The sequence below is a fragment of the Raphanus sativus genome, chromosome 1, assembly GCF_000801105.2.
Source record: "Raphanus sativus cultivar WK10039 chromosome 1, ASM80110v3, whole genome shotgun sequence".
Lineage (NCBI taxonomy): Eukaryota > Viridiplantae > Streptophyta > Magnoliopsida > Brassicales > Brassicaceae > Raphanus > Raphanus sativus.
This window is the reverse complement of record NC_079511.1, coordinates 22,025,139-22,044,440: the sequence shown is the minus strand read 5'-3', so window position 1 is coordinate 22,044,440 and position 19,302 is coordinate 22,025,139. Positions and strand designations below refer to the sequence as shown.

Genomic DNA, 19,302 nt, shown 5'->3' with positions numbered 1-19,302 from the left:
TTATAATAATAAAACTTTATTATTTAAGCATTTATTAAAAAAATATTTTCTTTGTTAAAGTTGAAAACACCAAAGACATTGATAAAACTCATTTTGTACTAAGGAAGCCTAAAATCATAGTGATCATCATTATCATATGATAATATGGTCTACGGATCCCAAAACTCAATAATCCAAACTTTTTTTTAACCATGAAGATAAAATATCAATTATTTTAGAGAGGCATATTTGTATCTATTTCATACTGAAAGAAAAAAAAACTTAAATCTAAATCCCAATTTGACATGCAATAGAAATGTGCAGTTTCAACTTTCATGCACTCATAAATTAATAATTAAAAGACAAAGGCGTAATAAGTTAATTTGACACTAGTCATTACATAGGAAATCAAATTAATAAATATGAATATGTAATTTGAAGGACTAAGTGTTAAAAAAATTGATGGACAATATAAGGTACCTTAATCTTGCAATTGCGAATCTTTTGGACAGTTCCCATATCGATGACATCTTCGGTAAATAATTTGGTGGTGAAAAGACCTTGTTTTGGTCGGACGAGTCCATACTTGAAGGGATCTGGGTATATAAATAACATTGCCTTAGCATCAACAGCACCATTGTGTCAACCATGGTCACAGGAAAATACTTAAGCAATTGATTGGTTTAGCATTTATTAAAAAAAATTAGAGAATGGATTGAATAAAATGACATATGGTAACGAAAAAAATTAAGAATATTAAAAAATTTACTGGTAATAATTTATTAAAATCTGAAAAATTAAAAGATTTGTTTTTTTGTTAATGTTGAAGAAACCAAAGACATTGATAAAACTCATACTGAACTAAGCTAGCCAAAATCATACTCCCTTTGTATGACTTTAATTGGTGTTTAAACATTTTAATTTTGTTTCATATTAAGTAATGTTTTCAATATTCTATATAAAATTAATGTGATTTTGAAATGTGTGACCAATTAGAAAAAACTACATTTTTCTTATCGGTTGAACTAGTTTTATCAAAGGTTACTTTTATGTAATCAAGATAAATTGTATGAATAATTGTATTTTCTTAATATTTTTCCAAAAACTTTAAACAACAACTAAAAGGAAACAGGGGGGGGGGTAGTGAGTTGCATTATCATATGATACTAAGGTCTGTAATAATCCAAACGAGTTTTAATCATGAAGATAAAATATCAATTCTTTCACACTATTTAAAAAAAAAAAAATCTAAACCACAATTTGACATGCAATAGAAGTGTACAGCTTTAACGTTCATGCATTCATAAATTAATAGTTAAGAGAAAAAACCGACATTAATTAAGTTACTCGAGGAGTTGTAATATCTATTCCCTCGGGAAATCCGTAGAAAATGTCAATTTTCTTGTAGTAACGGCTGTATTAGCATCCAAGTTATTAAGAGCAAAATTAGTCTCCAAGCCTTAATTTCCACTTCCGACCACTTCAACTCTTTACCTATAAAGTCACACCCAGACTTGTACTGACTTGAATGCACAATCTGACAGGTGAAAGTATCAATCCCTTTCACCTCTGGAATGTACCCTTCTCCATTCTCTCCAGTCACAACCACCCTAGACTTTAACCAGTTCAACTGCTGGAGTTTGTGGTACTGGTCGGAGTTTCTGGCGGTTGCGACCGAAGAGATAAGACATTGGTATCTTCTGGCGGTGAAAGGCTTGAAACTTTAATCGGTGAGATTTTGCATTCGAGTTGGTACAGTCTGGACATGACTTTAAAGGTAAAAATGTTTTTATGGTCGAAGGTGCAAATTCTGGTTTAGAGATAAGCTTTGATCTTAATAACTTGGATGCTACTAACTCCGGTAAAAAAATTAATTAAACTGGCTTTTCTTTTAATTACTAATTTCTGAAAAATGAACTTTAAAGCTGCACACTTCTCTTGCATGTCAAATATTTGTTTAGATGGGTTTTTCAGTTTGAAAGAATAACTGATATGCCTCTCAACAACAATTGATTTTTTTTTAATCTATTATTGGTTAAAAACTCATTTGAATATTTTTATCTATTCATGGTTAAGAACTCGTTTGGATTATTGAGTTTTGAGCTCCATAGACCATAACTTCGTATGATAATGCTAATCGTTATGACCTTTTTCTTGTTTAGTATAATATGAGTCTTATCGTTGTCTTTGCTTTCTTCAATTATGAAAGAGAAAACAAATCTTTTAACTCTAGAAAAATAATAAACGCTTAGCACCTAACTTTTTAATTTTTTTGTTTCTATATGTCGTTATATTTAATTAAATTTCTTAATTTGTGCAGAGGACCAAGAAGTATAATTGTAGATCTCATTGCTGAAGTATCTTACGGTGACTATAGTTGACACATTGGTGATGTTCCTGGCAAGGGTTATTTATGTACGTATATCCCTCAAAGTATTGGCTCGTCCGACCAAAACAAGGTCCTTTCATCACCACATTCTTTACCGAGAGAACTCCAGTCATCAGTATGGGAACTTTCCAAAATATTTTCAATAGCATGGACAATAGAAGATACATGAATCTTATCATCGTGAATCTTTTGGACAGTTCCCACATCGATGACTGGAGTTCTCCCATAAAAGAATTTGGTGGCAAAAGAACCTTGTTTTGGTCGGATGAGTCCAGACTTGGAGGTAGGGATGGGTATTCGGGTATCCTTTCGGGTTCTGTTTGGATCTATTTGGGTTTCGGATTTTTGGAGTTAAAGGTTTCAGCTCCATTCAGATATTTACAAATTTCAGTTCGGGTTCGGTTCAGATCTTTGTAGGTTCAGTTTGGGTTCAGATAACCCGTTTTGTAAATTTCTCAAAGTATAAAAATACAAATAATATATAACATAGAAATTTGAAAAATTTATTTCCATAATACCTAAATTTAACATATAAATTGGGTTGACTTAAATATCTGGATAAAAAAATCAATAAATATTTCAAGTAATTTTGGTGTTTTGAGTATTGATTAGCTGTTTAAGATATTAAATTTTAACTTTTTATATTTTTTCTAGCATTTTGGACAACATCTTATATATTTTGGATATTTTTTTGAAATTAAATCTAAAATTATTTAAGATATTTAAGTATATAAATTCGATTTAGATATATTCAGATACCCAAAATATTTTGGTTCGAGCCGGGTTCGGTTAGGATTCTCTAGATACCAAATTTAGAGCCCATTTAGATATTAACCAGTTTCTATTTGGGTTTGATACTACATTTTCACATCAGATTCGATTCAGATTTTTTGTCCAGTCCTACTTGGAGGGGTATCCAAGAATAAATAAAATCGCCTTAGCCATCAAAATCACCAATGTGTGAACCATAGTCACCACAAAATATTTAAGAAATGACATCCCCAAGTATACCTCTTCTTTGGCCAATACATGCACATGTACAAATTTAGGTAATGGACTGAATAAAACGAAATATAGTAACGAAAAATTAGAATAATAAAACTTTACTGGTTAAGCATTTATTAAAAAAATATTTTCTTTGTTAAAGTTGAAAACACCCAAGACATTGATAAAACTCATTTTGTATTAAGCAAGCCTAAAATCATAGTGATCATCATTATCATATGATACTATGGTCTATAGATCCCAAAACTCAATAATCCAAACTATTTTTTAACCATGAAGATAAAATATCAATTATTGTAGAGAGGCATATTAGTAAACTTAAATCTAAATCACAATTTGGCATGCAATAGAAATGTGCAATTGTGAATCTTGATGGACAATATAAGGTACCTTAATCTTGCAATTGCGAATCTTTTGGACAGTTCCCACATCGATGACATCTTCGGTAAATAATTTGGTGGTGAAAAGACCTTGTTTTGGTCGGACGAGTCCATACCTGAAGGGATCTGTGTATACAAATAACATTGCCTTAGCCATCAACAGCACCATTGTGTCAACCATGGTCACTGGAAAATACTTAAGCAATTGATTGGTTTAGCATTTATTAAAAAAATAGAGAATGGATTGAATAAAATAAAATATGGTAACGAAAAAAATTAAGAATATTAAAAATTTACTGGTAAGAATTTATTAAAATCTGAAAAAAATTAAAAGATTTGCTTCTTCGTTAATGTTGAAGAAACCAAAGACATTGATAAAACTCATACTGAACTAAGCTAGCCAAAAATCATACTCCCTTTGTATGACTTTAATTGGTGTTTAAACATTTTAAATTTTGTTTCATATTAAGTAATGTTTTCAATATTCTATATAAAATTAATGTGATTTTGAAATGTGTGACCAATTAGTAAAAACTACATTTTTCTTATCGGTTGAACTAGTTTTATCAAAGGTTACTTTTATGTAATCAAGATAAAATGTATGAAAATTTGTATTTTCTTAATATTTGTGCAAAAACTTTAAACAACTAAAATGAAACACGGGGAGTAGAGAGTAGCATTATCATATCATACTATTGTCTATTATAATCCAAACGAGTTTTATCCATGAAGATAAAATATCAATTCTTTCACACTAAGAAACAAAATCTAAACCACAATTTGACATGCAAGAGAAGTGTACAGCTTTAACGTTCATGCATTCATAAATTAATAATTAAAAGAAAAAACCGACATTAATTAAGTTACTCGAGGAGTTCTAATATCTATTCCCTCGGGAAATCCGTAGAAAATGCCAATTTTCTTGTAGTAACGGCTGTATTAGAATCCAAGTTATTAAGAGCAAAATTAGTCTCCAAGCCATAATTTCCACTTCCGACCACTTCAACTTTTTACCTATAAAGTCACACCCAGACTTCTACTGACTTGAATGCACAATCTGACAGGTGAAAGTATCAATCCCTTTCACTTCTGGAATGTACCCTTCTCCATTCTCTCCAGTCGCAACCACCCTAGACTTTAACCAGTTCAACTGCTGGAGTTTGTGGTACTGGTCGGAGTTTCTGGCGGTTGCGACCGAAGAGAAGAGACATTGGTATCTTCTGGCGGTGAAAGGCTTGAAACTTTAATCGGTGAGATTGTGCATTCGAGTTGGTACAGTATGGACATGACTTTAAAGGTAAAAATGTTTTTATGGTCGAAGGTGAAAATTCTGGTTTAGAGATAAGCTTTGATCTTAATAACTTGGATTCTACTAACTCCGTTAAGAAAATTGAATAATGTATTTCCATAATACCTAAATTAAACATAAAAATTGGGTTGACTTAAATATCTGGATAAAAAATCAATAAATATTTCAAGTATTTTTGGTATTTTGAGTATGGATAAGACTTAGGTTCACCCCTTATGGTTAACTTTTAAATTCACCTCTCCCAAAATATTTTGGCTCGAGTCAGGTTCGGTTTGGATTCTCTAGATACGAAATTTAGAGCCCATTTAGATATTAACCAGTTTTTATTTGGGTTCGATACTACAATTTCAGATCGGATTCGATTCGGTTTTTTTGATTCAGGTTTATTGTCCAGTCTATCCATAAATAAATAGCATTGCCTTATCCATCAAAATCACCAATGTGTCAACCATAGTCACCAGAAAACTACTTAAGAAATGACATCCCCAAGTATACCTCTTCTTTGGCCAATACATGCACATGTACAAATTTAGATAATGGAAAACGAAATATAGTAACGAAAAAATCGAATATTAAAACTTTATTGGTAAGCGTTTATTAAAAAAAAAATTCTTTGTTAAAGTTGAACAAACCAAAGACATTGATAAAACTTATTTTATACTAAGTAAGCTAAAAATCATAGTGATTAGCATTATTATATGATACTATGGTCTATAGATCTGAAAACTCAATAATCCAAACTAGTTTTTAACCATGAAGATAATATATTAATTATTGTTGTGAGACATATTAGTAATTTTCTCACCTGAGAGAAAAAAAAATCTAAACTACAATTTGACATGTAATAGAAGTGTGCATCTTTAACTTTCATGCACTCATAAATTATTAATTATATGACAAAGGCGTTATTAGTTAATTTATTTAATGAGTTCTAATATCCATGTCTCTCGGAATTCTGTCAAAATGCATGGTTTCTTGTATTAACGGCGGTATTAGCATCCAAGTTATTAAGAGAAAAGTTAATCTACATACCATAATTTCCACCTCCGACCACTAGAACATTTTTACCTTTAAAGTCACATCCAGACTTGTACCGACTCGAATGTACAATTTCACCAGTGAAAGCATCAAGCGTTTTCAACCCCGGAAGATAACCTTCTTCGTCTCTCCAGTACCAACCACGACAAACTCCGACCAATACAACCTCAGTGTTTGTGACTAAGATCTTAGTCACTTGACTTCAAATGACTAAGATCAAATCTAGAGTGGCAAACTACGATCCACATGTTTTCTTAAATCTAGACAACAATCTTAAACAAGTTTTTTGTCAAGATAAATGTTCTATGCTTTCATTAAATAAACATCAAATGTCTTTGGTTTAATTCACACAAGCGATCTTTAAGAACAAGTCTACTAATCTAAGCATTCATAACATCAAATATCTTTGGTTAAACAAGCAAAGAGCAAGGTTGAGTTGGCTCAGACATTTCATCAGACATTTTACGTACGTGAAATGTCTAGAGTTCTAGTTTAGAGAGATAAAAATTAAACTAGCATTAAGAGCACTCAATAAGCAAGAAAATAGATGGATCTAACGCTAAACACCCTAGATCTTCATTTAATCGCTTTAATCACCCTAACCCATGAATCTAAAAGAAATTTACTCACTAATCACCATGTTTAACCTTAAACCCATGATAGACTCAAGACTAATCATGTTGAGAAGCAATTTTAATCCAACCAACACAAAGAAATCAGATGAAAATAGACTAAAGATTCAATCTTTCTTCAAATATTAGAGTGTTTTGAGAAGAAAAACAAGATAAATCTCAATATTAAGTTTAAAGGGTAACTCTAAAAACAAGTTGGGTCAATCCAATAAACTTGGGTCAATAAAAAGTAGTCTTTTCGTCTGTAGAGATTTGGTCTTCCCACTACTCGTGTGGGGCTTCTTAGGGAACCGTAGAGACTTTCTCTGGTCGGTACATACGCTCAGCTTTCTCCCTAGCGACATGCTCTGCTCTCTACAGCTCTGGTCGCTACAAGGCTGATATGCCTCTAGCAGATAGATCATAACTCGTTCAATACAACTCCAAATGACTTAAAAACCACCTTCATTGGAAAGTTAACTCAATTTCCCATGTCGTATCAAAAGATGAGCTTCAAAAGATGAGTTTCAAAAGATATTTTTAAGACCTTTATCTATGTTTATCTTTCACTCTTTTGACTCAAAACCCCTTTAATGACTTCAAACTCACCATCAAGTATCTCCAACACCTTATATAAACATATGCAATGCAATGTAACATAAATATGCCTAAATGAATCTCTAAATGATCATTATATACATTAAATGATAGCTAAAATCATGCAAATTCATGTATTAATCATACAAATTTCATAATTAATGCTTAAAACCGTAATCATCTGCAGTCGCAGAACATGTATCCGCAACCGTTGCGTTTACACCAGCCCTAAGCGGCTTCACCCCTGCTTGTGTCATGTACTTAATTAATCTGAAGCTGAGGAGAAAATGGTAGGATCATACCATAATTTAGTAGCCATGGAAATATGCTCAACCAATGGGCTTCCACGAATATAAGAGCAATTGTTGGAGTCAAATACATAGGCTTGATGGACTTATCTGCCACTCTAATGCTTTATTAAGGACTACTAAACGCATCGTCTGCCATTGTCATATGTCACTAATATCGTGAACCAACATGACAAACGGCTAAATGTAGCAACACAAATAAAATCGCCAAAACGATGAATTTATATATAGATTACACATAAAGTACAATATTATCAAAGTGATGTTTCGATATTGTTGGAGTTCGGTCTAATCGCACATTCTAGTTCACACATGTTACATAAGACGACAACGGTGGAACATATAAATCAAATAAAAGACAAAAGGAAAAAAAGAATTGCAAGATGTGAAGACCACGAACGAAACTTGCCCGTTGACACAACAAAAATCAACCCATGTATTATTCTTATAACATTTTTAAATTATTTTTGTACAAGATACATTCATCTATTCTTCTACTCATATAGATGGTCAATATCCATACATGTTCATCCAACGGCTAATAACGAATACACACACGTGGTAAGTCAATACTGGTTCAGCTTCTGCAGAAAAGTCTCAAGGTACAACGTGAGAAGCTCTAACAAAACGTGAAAGCCACAACTATTATCAAACAATAACACAAAACACACACGAACACAAATAAAGACAAAGACAATGATTGTTCAGACAATTTTGTACCTACATGATTCTGTACATTCCTCTCTCTCTCACCAAACTCAGAGACAGAATCTCTCTCTCTCAATATATATACTATAACTCAAATCACACAGTTCTGAACAAAGAACATTTATTGGGAACTTAAAACTAACATTGATCGAGAGAAATGAGTAAGTTTGGTAGGTCTTTGTTCGGTGTAAGCCTGTTACTGACCGTTCTTCTCGCGGCAGCCACCACCTCGGCAGAGTACTACAATTACGGAAGTGCCCTTGACAAGACCTTCTTGTTCTTTGAGGCTCAACGATCAGGGAAGTTGCCTGCTACTCAACGCGTCAAATGGCGTGGCAATTCTGGTCTCAAAGATGGTCTTGCTCAAGGCGTAAGTCCCATATAACATTCTCACAATGCTTATATATAATTAATGTTCTTGGATTTATACATGTTTATTAAAAACATACCAGTAAAAAAAAAAAGAAGTTTCTGTAATGATACTGAGGTTGATGCATATATGAATGAACAGGTGAGCTTGGAAGGAGGATATTATGATGCAGGAGACAATGTGAAATTCGGTTTACCAATGGCTTTCTTAGTGACAATGCTATCGTGGGCCGCAGTTGATAACCGTAAAGAGCTATCCGGTTTGAACCAGATGCAACAGACATTGTGGTCAATCCGATGGGGTACTGATTACTTCATCAAAGCTCATCCTCAGCCTAATGTTCTATGGGGTCAAGTTGGAGATGGACAATCAGACCATTACTGTTGGGAGCGTCCTGAGGACATGACCACTTCAAGAACAGCTTATAAGCTTGACCAGTACCATCCTGGTTCAGACTTAGCCGGTGAAACCGCTGCTGCTTTTGCCGCTGCTTCTCTGGCTTTCAAGCCTTATAACTCCTCTTACTCTGCTATTCTCTTAACTCATGCCAAAGAGGTTTGGTATCTTTCTTTTTGTTTGGTTATCTGGTTTATATCGGTTTAGTTTATTTTGTTTGGTTTTCTTACTTTTCTTTCTTAATCTTTGTTCTTGTTACATTTCAGCTCTTCTCATTTGCTGATAAGTACAGAGGATTATTCACTGATTCAATCCCAAATGCAAAAGCTTTCTACATGTCATCTGGTTACTCGGTATAACACCTTTGATCTGATCTCTCAACGTTTTTCCTTCTCCAAAGTTACTGGATCCTGTTTCAGTGCAACTAAACAAAGTCTCTATTGTGTAAATGTTTTGAAGGACGAGCTTCTTTGGGCTGCAGCTTGGCTACACCGTGCCACCGGGGACCAGTATTACTTAAAATACGCTATAGACAATGCCGGTTACATGGGAGGAACTGGTTGGGGGATGAAAGAATGTAATCAGCCTGCAAGAGTTTAAATGCAGTAACCGAGTTTTTACTTCTTGCAGGCTGATTACATTCTTGGGAAGAACCGTCAGGGAATGAGTTACCTAGTTGGATATGGACCAAAATATCCACTCCGAGTTCACCATAGAGGCGCTTCAATCCCTTCAATCTTTGTTCAACGCTCTTCTGTGAGCTGTGTACAAGGATTTGATTCTTGGTACAGAAGGTCACAAGCTGATCCTAATGTTATCCATGGTGCTCTTGTTGGTGGACCAGACCAGAATGATAACTACTCTGACGACCGGGCAAACTACGAGCAATCAGAACCAACTCTGTCAGGAACAGCTCCACTCGTTGGTCTATTCGCTAAACTCTCTGGAAAATTAGGTAACTAACTTAAAAACTAAACTATGTACTCATTGCCGATCAAACTACTCCTGTTTCAAGAACATCAAGTAATGTAATGGAGCTTTGTAGGGTCTTATGGAGGAGGATATTCCAAACCTTACCAAACAACAAAACCACCAGGTTGATGATCTTTTTTACTTGCTCTACAACGTCTATGCCTTTTCAAACAGTGTCTGATTCTCATTTTATATGAAACTCTTACAGCTTCGTCTTACAAAGCAACACCAACAAGATACACTCCAAAGCAATCAGGTGCACCAATTGAGTTTCTACATTCAATAACTGCCAATTGGATGGCTGGGGACACGAGGTACTACAGACACAAAGTGATCATCAAGAACAATTCTCAGAAACAGATATCGGATCTTAAGCTCAAGATTGAAGATCTCTCAGGACCTATATGGGGTCTAAACCCAACGGGGCAAAAGACTACTTACCAGCTTCCTGAGTGGCAAAAGACTCTGAGAGCAGGACAAACTCATGATTTTGTCTACGTACAAGGCGGTCCTCAAGCTAAAGTATCAGTCTTGAGTTACTACTAACACTTGTTTAACAATGACAAGATGTATATTTGCATCCTTTTGAGAGATGTTTTTGTTGACTACTTTATTACTCATAGATTAATAAATTTGGATCTTCTGAGAGATGTTTTTGTTGAGTACTTATTACTCAGAGATTAACGAAAGAAGACAATGATAACACCAAAAGTACTCGAGATTGAGCTTAATTTATAACATTAAGAAAAAAATTTAAAGGTTCTCAGACAAAAAAAAAAACCAAAACAATAAAAAAGGATGCAATGTATAAGTTAAAGACTTGAAAACAAAAAGAGCATTCTCTTCTACAAAGTTTCTACTCGTCGCTAAAGGTAGTCTTCTTACCTGCAAAAACAAAACAAAGAATCAGTGAGAAGTTGGGTACCTCACTATCAAGATTCAAGAACCAATATCAATAATAACAAATTCATGTAATACCTTCTGAATGAGTGAAACTAGGTCTTCCACGACCGTTTTCTCTTCCTCTGCCACGACCACGGAAATTATCTCTTCCTCTGCCACGACCACGGCCACGACCACTGTCTCTTCCTCCGCCATAGTTGCTCCTTCCACTATTGAATCCACCACTATTGTTCTCCTTCGGTCTAGGCTCATCAACAACGAGATTCCATCCTCCCATTTCACTACCATTAAGTTCAAACGCCTTCTCTGTGCCTTCTTTAAATTCAAGGTAAGCAATTCTATAAAAAAACACAAAAAAGTTAGTTAGCATCCCTTTGAGGAAGTGGTGACAACAAAGTGGAGTAAGTAAAGTCACACACCCTCTGGAACCACCAGTTTCACGGTCAACGGGAACAGAGACCCTCGTGATTTCACCACATGATGCAAAGTGTTCACTCAAGGCGCTCTTGATATCATTCACAGGAAGGGAAGAGTCAAATCCCTTCACAAAAACCTCTGACCCACCACCACCACCGCCGTTTCTAAATTTGCCAAAGAGAACACTAATTAACACAAGAGCATCAAGCTACAACACAAGAAAACCAAAAAAAAAAAGAACTTACCCGCTTCGGGGAGTGTTGTAAGCGGGTCTTTCACCCCTCTCCTGAGCAACATCAAGACGAAGTTCACGACCAAGCAAAGGTCTCCCGTGAAATTCAAGTGCCTAAGTACAAATGGGTTAATTAATTTGCAATCGATCTTAACGATTATATATCTTTTCATCATAAGCAAAAACTATTATCTCACCTTCTGTGCTTCCCCGGCAGAAGCAAACTCAACATGGCCAAAACCTCTGAAACTGCCATCATCTTTAGACATGGCAAATCTAACATCAACAACCTGGCCAGCTCCCTTGAAGAATTCCTCACTGTATATGGAAAATAAAGTTATGAAAAATGAACTTGCACATAGAAAGAGATTAGAGAGAGAGGACAGTGCTACTTACACATCTGATTTTTCAACTTGGAATGGGAGATTGGCAACAAAGAGAGTCTTTGATCCTCCTGTGGCAGGAGTTGATGGTGTCTTTGGCTGAAAGACCAAGCGTGAAACAAAAATTAAAATTCAAAGCATGATACAGAAAGAGATTACAGCACCTACAATGTTAGGACTTGGGAGAAGGAACTTTTACCTGTTGCTTTTCAGCATCCACCATTTCTACATCAGAGCTCTGTTTTCATAAAAGGGAGAGTATTTTCCATCAGCAAACAGCAAGTCAAAGTAATATGCAATCATATAATAGGCACTAAGCATTGTCGAACCTTTTTCTTTGGGGTTTCTTCCTCTTCTTCACTCTCAGACTCATCAGAGTCAGAGCCATCGCTACTGCCATCCTTTTTGGCTGCCTTGGTCTCTTTTGGTGCGGGTTTTTCATCTTCACTTTCCTGCAAATCAAGCAATCAAACACGTGGTAAATGAATCAACTGTTTCCTTGTCATCAAAAGCTGCTTAATGATCTCTCGTTAAAGAACAGAAACTAACCTCATCAGAATCTTCCTCAGACGAGTCACTGCTTGCAGCCTTGGTAGCAACAGGAGCTGCCTTCTTGGCAACAGGTTTCTCATCCTCAGATTCATCTTCTGAATCGTCCTCCTCAGAGGAGGAAGAATCTTTCACAGCTGGCTTAGCTGCTGCAGGTTTCTTTGTAACAGCAACTTCTTCCTGAAAGAGAAGGTAACAACAGTCAAAATGTGTTAGCAAAGAGCCAAGGAGCAGGCTAAACCCTTGTACAATATCAAGTAATTAACCTCATCTGAAGATTCCTCTCCGGAAGATGATTCATCTTTTGCCTTCTTTGCAACAGTTCCGTTCGTAGAAGCAACGGCCTTCTTTTGTGCGGGCTCCTTCAAAAACAGAATTGAAGGTTTTAGCAGCATGCTTCACAAGATACACAATTGACAACACAGTGATACACATCCACAGAACTCTTACATCATCCAGAGGTACTTAGAAAGTATCTCAGTGGAACATAAACAAAACACACAGTAATACACAGGCAAATATACACTTAGATAAAGTTCTCAAACGAATCAAACAACCATTATACCTTGTCCTCTTCCTCAGAATCAGACTCTTCATCAGAGCTCTCCACCTTCTTGGGCACCTTCTTCTCAGCTTTTTCCTTTTGAACAGCAGCGACCAAGTCTTTCTTCTGCTTCTTAAGGTTCACTTTGGTATCCAAATCATCCTCAGGCTCTCTCTTACCTGAACAATAACAACATAGCTAAAATCAAACAACCCCTTCATAATCAAACTATTAAATCAACAAAAAAAAATTCAAAAATAAAGATTCAAACAGAACACAAAAGCAAACGCATAACAGACATATTCCAACAAAGGACTTTAATCGATCACAGATATAGAACCCTAAAGTTGTTACCTTTCTTCAAAGGTTTTGTGGCCTTAATGGCAGCAGGGGCTGCTTCACCCTGAAAATTACGAAACACAAACAGAGTTTCATTTAGAGAACGGTGAAGAGCTAATTAGAAAACACAGGATGAGGCGGAGGAGGAGGAGATTACTTTGGTGGCGGATTTTTTGCCCATTGCGAATTTGAGAAGAAGAAGACGACTGCTAGGTTTTTAGAGCTGCGTAAGATATTTTTAAGTTTAGGGTTTTAGGAGTTTGTATTTATAATCGTTTTGATTTTGGTTTGGGGATATAGTTGTCTTTTTCGTTTTTCCATCTAACGGCTATCTTCTCGCGCCGTCTTCTTTGATCTGTGCCGTCCACGTGGAAACGGGTAAGTCAAAAGATGGGCTCATGAGTTTATTAGACTTCTAGTGGGCTAGGGTTTTGTTTTCTTGTTCTCTCCGGCCTTGTGAAAAATGTAATGTTAACCAAATGCTTATTGTTATCATGAATAGCACGCTAACAAATCATATATATAGGTTTCAAAGAAAATAAAATAGTATTTAAACATAGTAGTACTTACTTTTTTGTACATATATAATAGTAGTACTTACATCTAATACTGGGTTGTCCAGAAAGAAGTTAAGTAGGGCTAACAATCCTAATGGTAGTATACTAAAATATTTGTTTCATGGTCAACATTTACTTTTACAATTGGGTCGGGTCAATATTTCAAAATTTTTGATTGTACATATATGTGATGATAAAAGAATTTTAGTAGCAAATGGTTTAACTCTATATAATTGTATACCATAGTTGTTTTCTAATCATTTTGTAGAACTATATATCTTATGAGAAATTAGCACCGGTGAATTTTTTTCAGATGTTAATTTTTCATTATATTTTTGAGATTCGTCAGATAATAACTAATTTATACCACAATTCTTCTTATTTATATTTTTAAAAGTAGATATGGCATTGTTGCATATTGGCATTAATTATGTGGTTCCAGCTTTATGTGGGCAAACATTAAGATATGAATATTACAAACCCTATTTTACGTATCTAGATTAAACATTGATTATTATTTGGAAAATTACCAAGACAGAACAAATATTCAGCATGGTTGTATTTATATTATAAAATCATCATTTAGTTGTCCTTTTAGTATAATTTTTTCTCATAATCCCAAAATAACCCTGGATTAATCTAATTAAAAAGTTTTTAGTAAAAAAAAAATTCGTAAAATTTATAAAATAAAAATTATTAAAAAATTATTTAATAAAAACGTTAAATAATTTTTTAAAAAAAACGTTTTACAAATTTTTATTTTTATAAAAAGTTTAAAATGTTTTTGATAAAATTTTAATAAAATAAAATTTATAAACTTTATAAACTTTATAAAAATAAAAAATAAAACTTTACAAAAAGTTTTTAATAAAAAATTTAAACAAACTTTAAACAAAATATTTTACAAAGTTTTATTTTTTATAAAAAGTTTAAAACATTTGTAAACTTTTTAAGTTTATCAAACTTTTTAATGAAAATTTTTTTTTTTTTAATAAAAGTAAACTTTGTAAACTTATAAAAATAAAAATAAAACTTTACAAAAAAAATTAGTAAAAAATTTAAACAAACTTTATAAAAACCTTTACAGAGTCTTTTTTTATAAAACAAAAAAAACTTAAAACGTTTGCAAATTTTTTAGTTTTATTAAACTTAAAAAAAATTGAACAAGAGTTTGTGAAAATCACAAGATAAACTATAGAGGTATCATAGATTGATGAAGAATAAAATGAAAAATCATTTTTTCACAAGTAAAATCGACCATAACACGTTTTAGGTAGTTAGAATATTTTAGAAGATTTTTAGAATATTTTCTTAACTGAAATTTCATTAATTTTCGCAAAAATCAGGTATTCTTATCCGTAGAAGGTGTCTTCTAAAAGTTTAGAAGAATTATAAAAATCCTGAATACACTTTCTACTTTGAGTAGACGTAAGAGTACGTTGTACAAAACACATTCTCCAAAATTTAGAATATTTTATAAAAGTAGAAGATGCTTGCGGAAGGAAAGTAGATACCTTTACGATTAGTAGAATGTGCATTCTTCTTATTTAGAAATTTAGTAAATAGTAGAATGAGCGTTCTAAAAGAAGTAGATGAACATGTTTATTTAGAAATTGTTTTCTACTATACCATTTTTCGTAGAAGACGCATTCTACTTTTAGTAGAATGTATTTTAAAAATTTTATTTATCAAATTTTTTGAAAAAAAAAATTACCAGCTTGTGCATGTGGGTGTTTTACTAATTTTTTATATTTTTAATAAGTTCTGATTCACAAAATTATTTATTTCATTAGTTTTCAGAAATACAAATGGTGAAAAGGAGAAAAAATGAACAAAAATGATTTTCTACCAAAGGGACAATAACCTAGTTTTTTTGTTCTCTTTTAGAAATTTTTCCTTATTATTTTGATGAACGGCATATATATTGTTCATCTTAACCACCATACCAAAACCAATACAATTCTTCTGCAATTTATTTCACAGTGGTCATTAATACTTGATAATTGCCAAGATATATTTGATGTCTTCAGCGATCACCATAGCATCCAGGGCGGCTCTGGCGATCTGATTCCTAAGAAATCCAGCACATTAAAGATTATTCTATTCTTTTCAATATTATCTTTAAAGTCGCGTCCAGACTGTACAGACTCAAATTCACAATCTCACTGGTAATGTATCAAGCCTTTCACCACCAGAAGATAACAATCTCTGTTCTTGTGGTCGGAGGTAGAAATTCTGGTATGGTGATGATGTTTTCTCTTAATAACTTGGATTCTAATATAGCCGCTTCTACAAGAAAATATGGCATTTTCTGATGAAATTCCTGAGGAAATAGATATTGTAACTCTTTATGTAACTTAGTTAATATCACTTTTTATTTTAATTATTAAATTATGAATGCATAAACGTTAGAGCTGCACACTTCTATTGCATGTCAAATTGTAGTTTACATTTTTTCCTCTCTGTGTGAAATAATTACAAATATGGCTCTCAACAATAATTGAATATTTATCTATTCATGGTTAAAAACTCATTTGGATTATTGAGTCTTGACCTCTTTCGGCCATAGTATCATATGAAATGCTAATCGCTATGATCTTTGGCTATCTTAGTACAATATGAGGTTTTATCAATGTCTTTGGTTTTTTCAATTTTTACGAAGAAACAAATCTTTTATTTCTCAATTTTTTAATAAATGTGTTACCAATAAACTTTTTAACATTCTTAATTACTTTTTTTGTTACCATATGTCGTTTTATTCAATCGATGTTCTAATTTTTTACAGATGCATATATAGGCAAAGAAGAGGTATACATGGCGATGTTATCGCTTAGGTATTTTCCTATGACTATCATCGACACAATGGTGATATTGATGGCTAAGGAGATGTTATTTATGTACGGAGATCCCTTCAAGTATGGACTTGTCCGACCAAAAATGTATCTTGCCACTAAATTCTTTACTGGATAAGTCATTGATGTGGAAACTGTCTAAATATTCGCGACGGTAAGATTCAGGTAGCTTCTATAGTTCATCAACTTTTAACACATTGTCTTTCAAATTTAATATTCATATTTATTAATTTAGTTGCTTATGTAGTGACTAGTGTTAAGTATATTTGGTAAAAAAATGATTTTTATATATGTGAAAAGAAAAAAAAACGATATATGTGCATAGTTGAAAAAAATATTTGAATAAGGAAAACAAAAGTAAAATAAGACAAATAAAAATAAAAGAAATAATGATAAGGGCCTCGATCTCAGAGTGCGATGACGACTGACTTGCTATTGTATTCCTCGCACCCATTAAACCATCGAAACCTTCGAGGGTGTTGTACCATCCATGTCCGGAAAAAGGGTGCCTGATTCATCCATGATCCATCCGCAAAACACCATCTGCTTGGGATAACCGAGAGTGATATTTCTGCTAATGGTGATCAAGATTGATTGATTCCCTGTGTAAGTGAACTTCCCTGTGTAAGTGAACTTTGCGCCTCTGTTTCCGCCAATTGAAGAGTGTCTCGAGGATCAACATCCAGATTGCTGGATATCTTATTATTATGTGCCTTCCATATATACCATAGTATTCATGTAAAGTGATGATCTTCTAATATCTGCTGAACCCTCCAAATAAGTGGTCCATGTTTGTAAATAATGATTTAGAAGGGGAAGTATTTTGGTTCGATAGGATCCTTGAGAGTGCCCAGACCTGAATCACCAGTGGACATTCAAAGAATACATGGCTAGTAGATTCTTCAGGGTCTCCGCAGCGTGCACAAATTGTATCTCCTTGCATTCCCCATGCTTTCATTTTTCTTAACCGCTATGCATCCTGATACCAATTTCCATAAAAAATGTTTCATCAAAGGTAGACAACACACTATCTAGCAGAAAGCCTTTAGTGGAGTGGTCGATGGACCAAACTCTGGTAAAGTTCTTTCTCTATCTGGGTACACTCGTTCAACTTGATAAGCAGATTTAAAAATATATTTCACATTATTAGTAAAATGCCATCCATCACGATCAGTCGTCAGAAATCTGCTTAATGGGATACTTTCGAAGATATTTTCCTCTTATGGGTCCATAAAACTCTGAATCGCCTGTAAGTTCCATGTCCTCAAATTTGCATTGATGAGAGAATCCACTCTAAGTTCCGGATAAAGATTTTGTTGGTTTTTATTTGTTTGTCTCTGGCGAGTGGATGGGAACCAATGATAATTCCATACTGAAATAGATGATCCGGATCCCACCCTTCTGATTAGTCTTTTGCTAACCAGAGATCTAATAGAGACAATACTTCGTCAACCATAGGACGATGAGTACGATCGAATTGTTATTAAAATGTGATAAATTATTCTTTAGGCTAACAATCCTAATGGTAGTAGACTAAAATATTTGTTTCATGGTCGATATTTTTTTTATGATAGGGTCGGGTCAATATTTTAAAAGCTTTTATTGTATGTATATGTAATGATAAAAGAATTTTACTTGTAAATGGTTAAATTCTATGTAATTGTAAACTATAGTTGTTTTCTAGTCATTTTTGAAGAACAATATATCTTATGAGAATGAGCACCGGTGAAATTTTCTCAGATGTTTAATTTTTCATTATATTTTCGAGGTTCGCCAGATCTATGTTTTATAAAGTATGAATTACTAATTTATACCATAAATATTTCTATTTTATATTTCAAAAGTAGGCATGGCATAGTTTCACATACACCTTACATTGTTCACACTGGCAAAAATTATATGGTTCGAGATTTTTGTGGGCAAACATTAAGATATGAATATTACAAGCCACTATTTTACAAATCTGGATCAAACATTGGTTATTATTTTGATGAACGACATTTATATTGTTCATTTTTAACACTGTACCAAAACCAATACAATGTTTCTGCAATTTATTTCACAGTAGTAATTAATACTTGATAATTGCCAAGGTAGATTTTATGTCTTCGGCGATCAACATAGCATCCATGGCGGCTCTGGCGATCTCCTTCCTAAAGATCCAGCACAATAAAGATTCTTCTCTCCTTTTCAACATTACCTTTAAAGTCGCATCCAGACTATACCGACTCAAATTCACAATCTCACCGGTGAAAGTATAAAGACTTTCACCACCAGAAGATGAGGACCTCTCTTCTCTTCAGCTGTAACCACCAGAGACTCCAACCAGTACCACAAACTATGGAGGTTGTATTGGTAGTATTTTGTGGTGGTTGCGAGTGGAGAGAATTGAGAATGGTATATTCCCGGGGTGAAAGGGATTGATACTTTCACTGGTGAGATTTTGCATCCGAGTTAGTACAAG

General features: G+C 33.7%; 2 protein-coding genes across 2 annotated transcripts; one reads left to right on the top strand and one right to left on the bottom strand.

Moving 5' to 3' along the window:
• The first annotated feature begins 8,097 nt into the window (after positions 1 to 8,097).
• On the top strand, positions 8,098 to 10,848 carry LOC108848577 (endoglucanase 5). Its single transcript, XM_056990580.1, has 7 exons — positions 8,098 to 8,694; positions 8,836 to 9,249; positions 9,357 to 9,443; positions 9,550 to 9,674; positions 9,705 to 10,045; positions 10,136 to 10,186; positions 10,271 to 10,848. Exons 1-7 carry the CDS (start codon positions 8,482 to 8,484, stop codon positions 10,606 to 10,608), a joined length of 1,569 nt encoding a protein of 522 aa, XP_056846560.1. The 5' UTR covers positions 8,098 to 8,481; the 3' UTR covers positions 10,609 to 10,848.
• Positions 10,763 to 13,699, bottom strand: LOC108837425 (nucleolin 1). Its single transcript, XM_018610754.2, has 13 exons — positions 13,587 to 13,699; positions 13,445 to 13,493; positions 13,112 to 13,269; positions 12,813 to 12,908; positions 12,547 to 12,726; positions 12,327 to 12,449; positions 12,197 to 12,235; positions 12,011 to 12,096; positions 11,812 to 11,932; positions 11,628 to 11,728; positions 11,385 to 11,546; positions 11,041 to 11,303; positions 10,763 to 10,947 (listed from the first exon to the last, which is right to left on the bottom strand). Exons 1-13 carry the CDS (start codon positions 13,608 to 13,610, stop codon positions 10,919 to 10,921), a joined length of 1,431 nt encoding a protein of 476 aa, XP_018466256.2. The 5' UTR covers positions 13,611 to 13,699; the 3' UTR covers positions 10,763 to 10,918.
• Between the last annotated feature and the right edge of the window lie 5,603 nt (positions 13,700 to 19,302).

Coding starts and splice junctions, on each gene's coding strand:
- LOC108848577 (XM_056990580.1), top strand. CDS start 8,482: ATGAGTAAGTTTGGTAGGTCTTTGTTCGGTGTAAGCCTGTTACTGACC. Junction 9,250..9,356: donor TCTTAACTCATGCCAAAGAG/GTTTGGTATCTT, acceptor GTTACATTTCAG/CTCTTCTCATTTGCTGATAA. Junction 9,675..9,704: donor GGGATGAAAGAATGTAATCA/GCCTGCAAGAGT, acceptor GCAGTAACCGAG/TTTTTACTTCTTGCAGGCTG.
- LOC108837425 (XM_018610754.2), bottom strand. CDS start 13,610: ATGGGCAAAAAATCCGCCACCAAA. Junction 11,729..11,811: donor CTGCCGGGGAAGCACAGAAG/GTGAGATAATAG, acceptor ATTTGTACTTAG/GCACTTGAATTTCACGGGAG. Junction 11,304..11,384: donor GAAACTGGTGGTTCCAGAGG/GTGTGTGACTTT, acceptor GTTTTTTTATAG/AATTGCTTACCTTGAATTTA.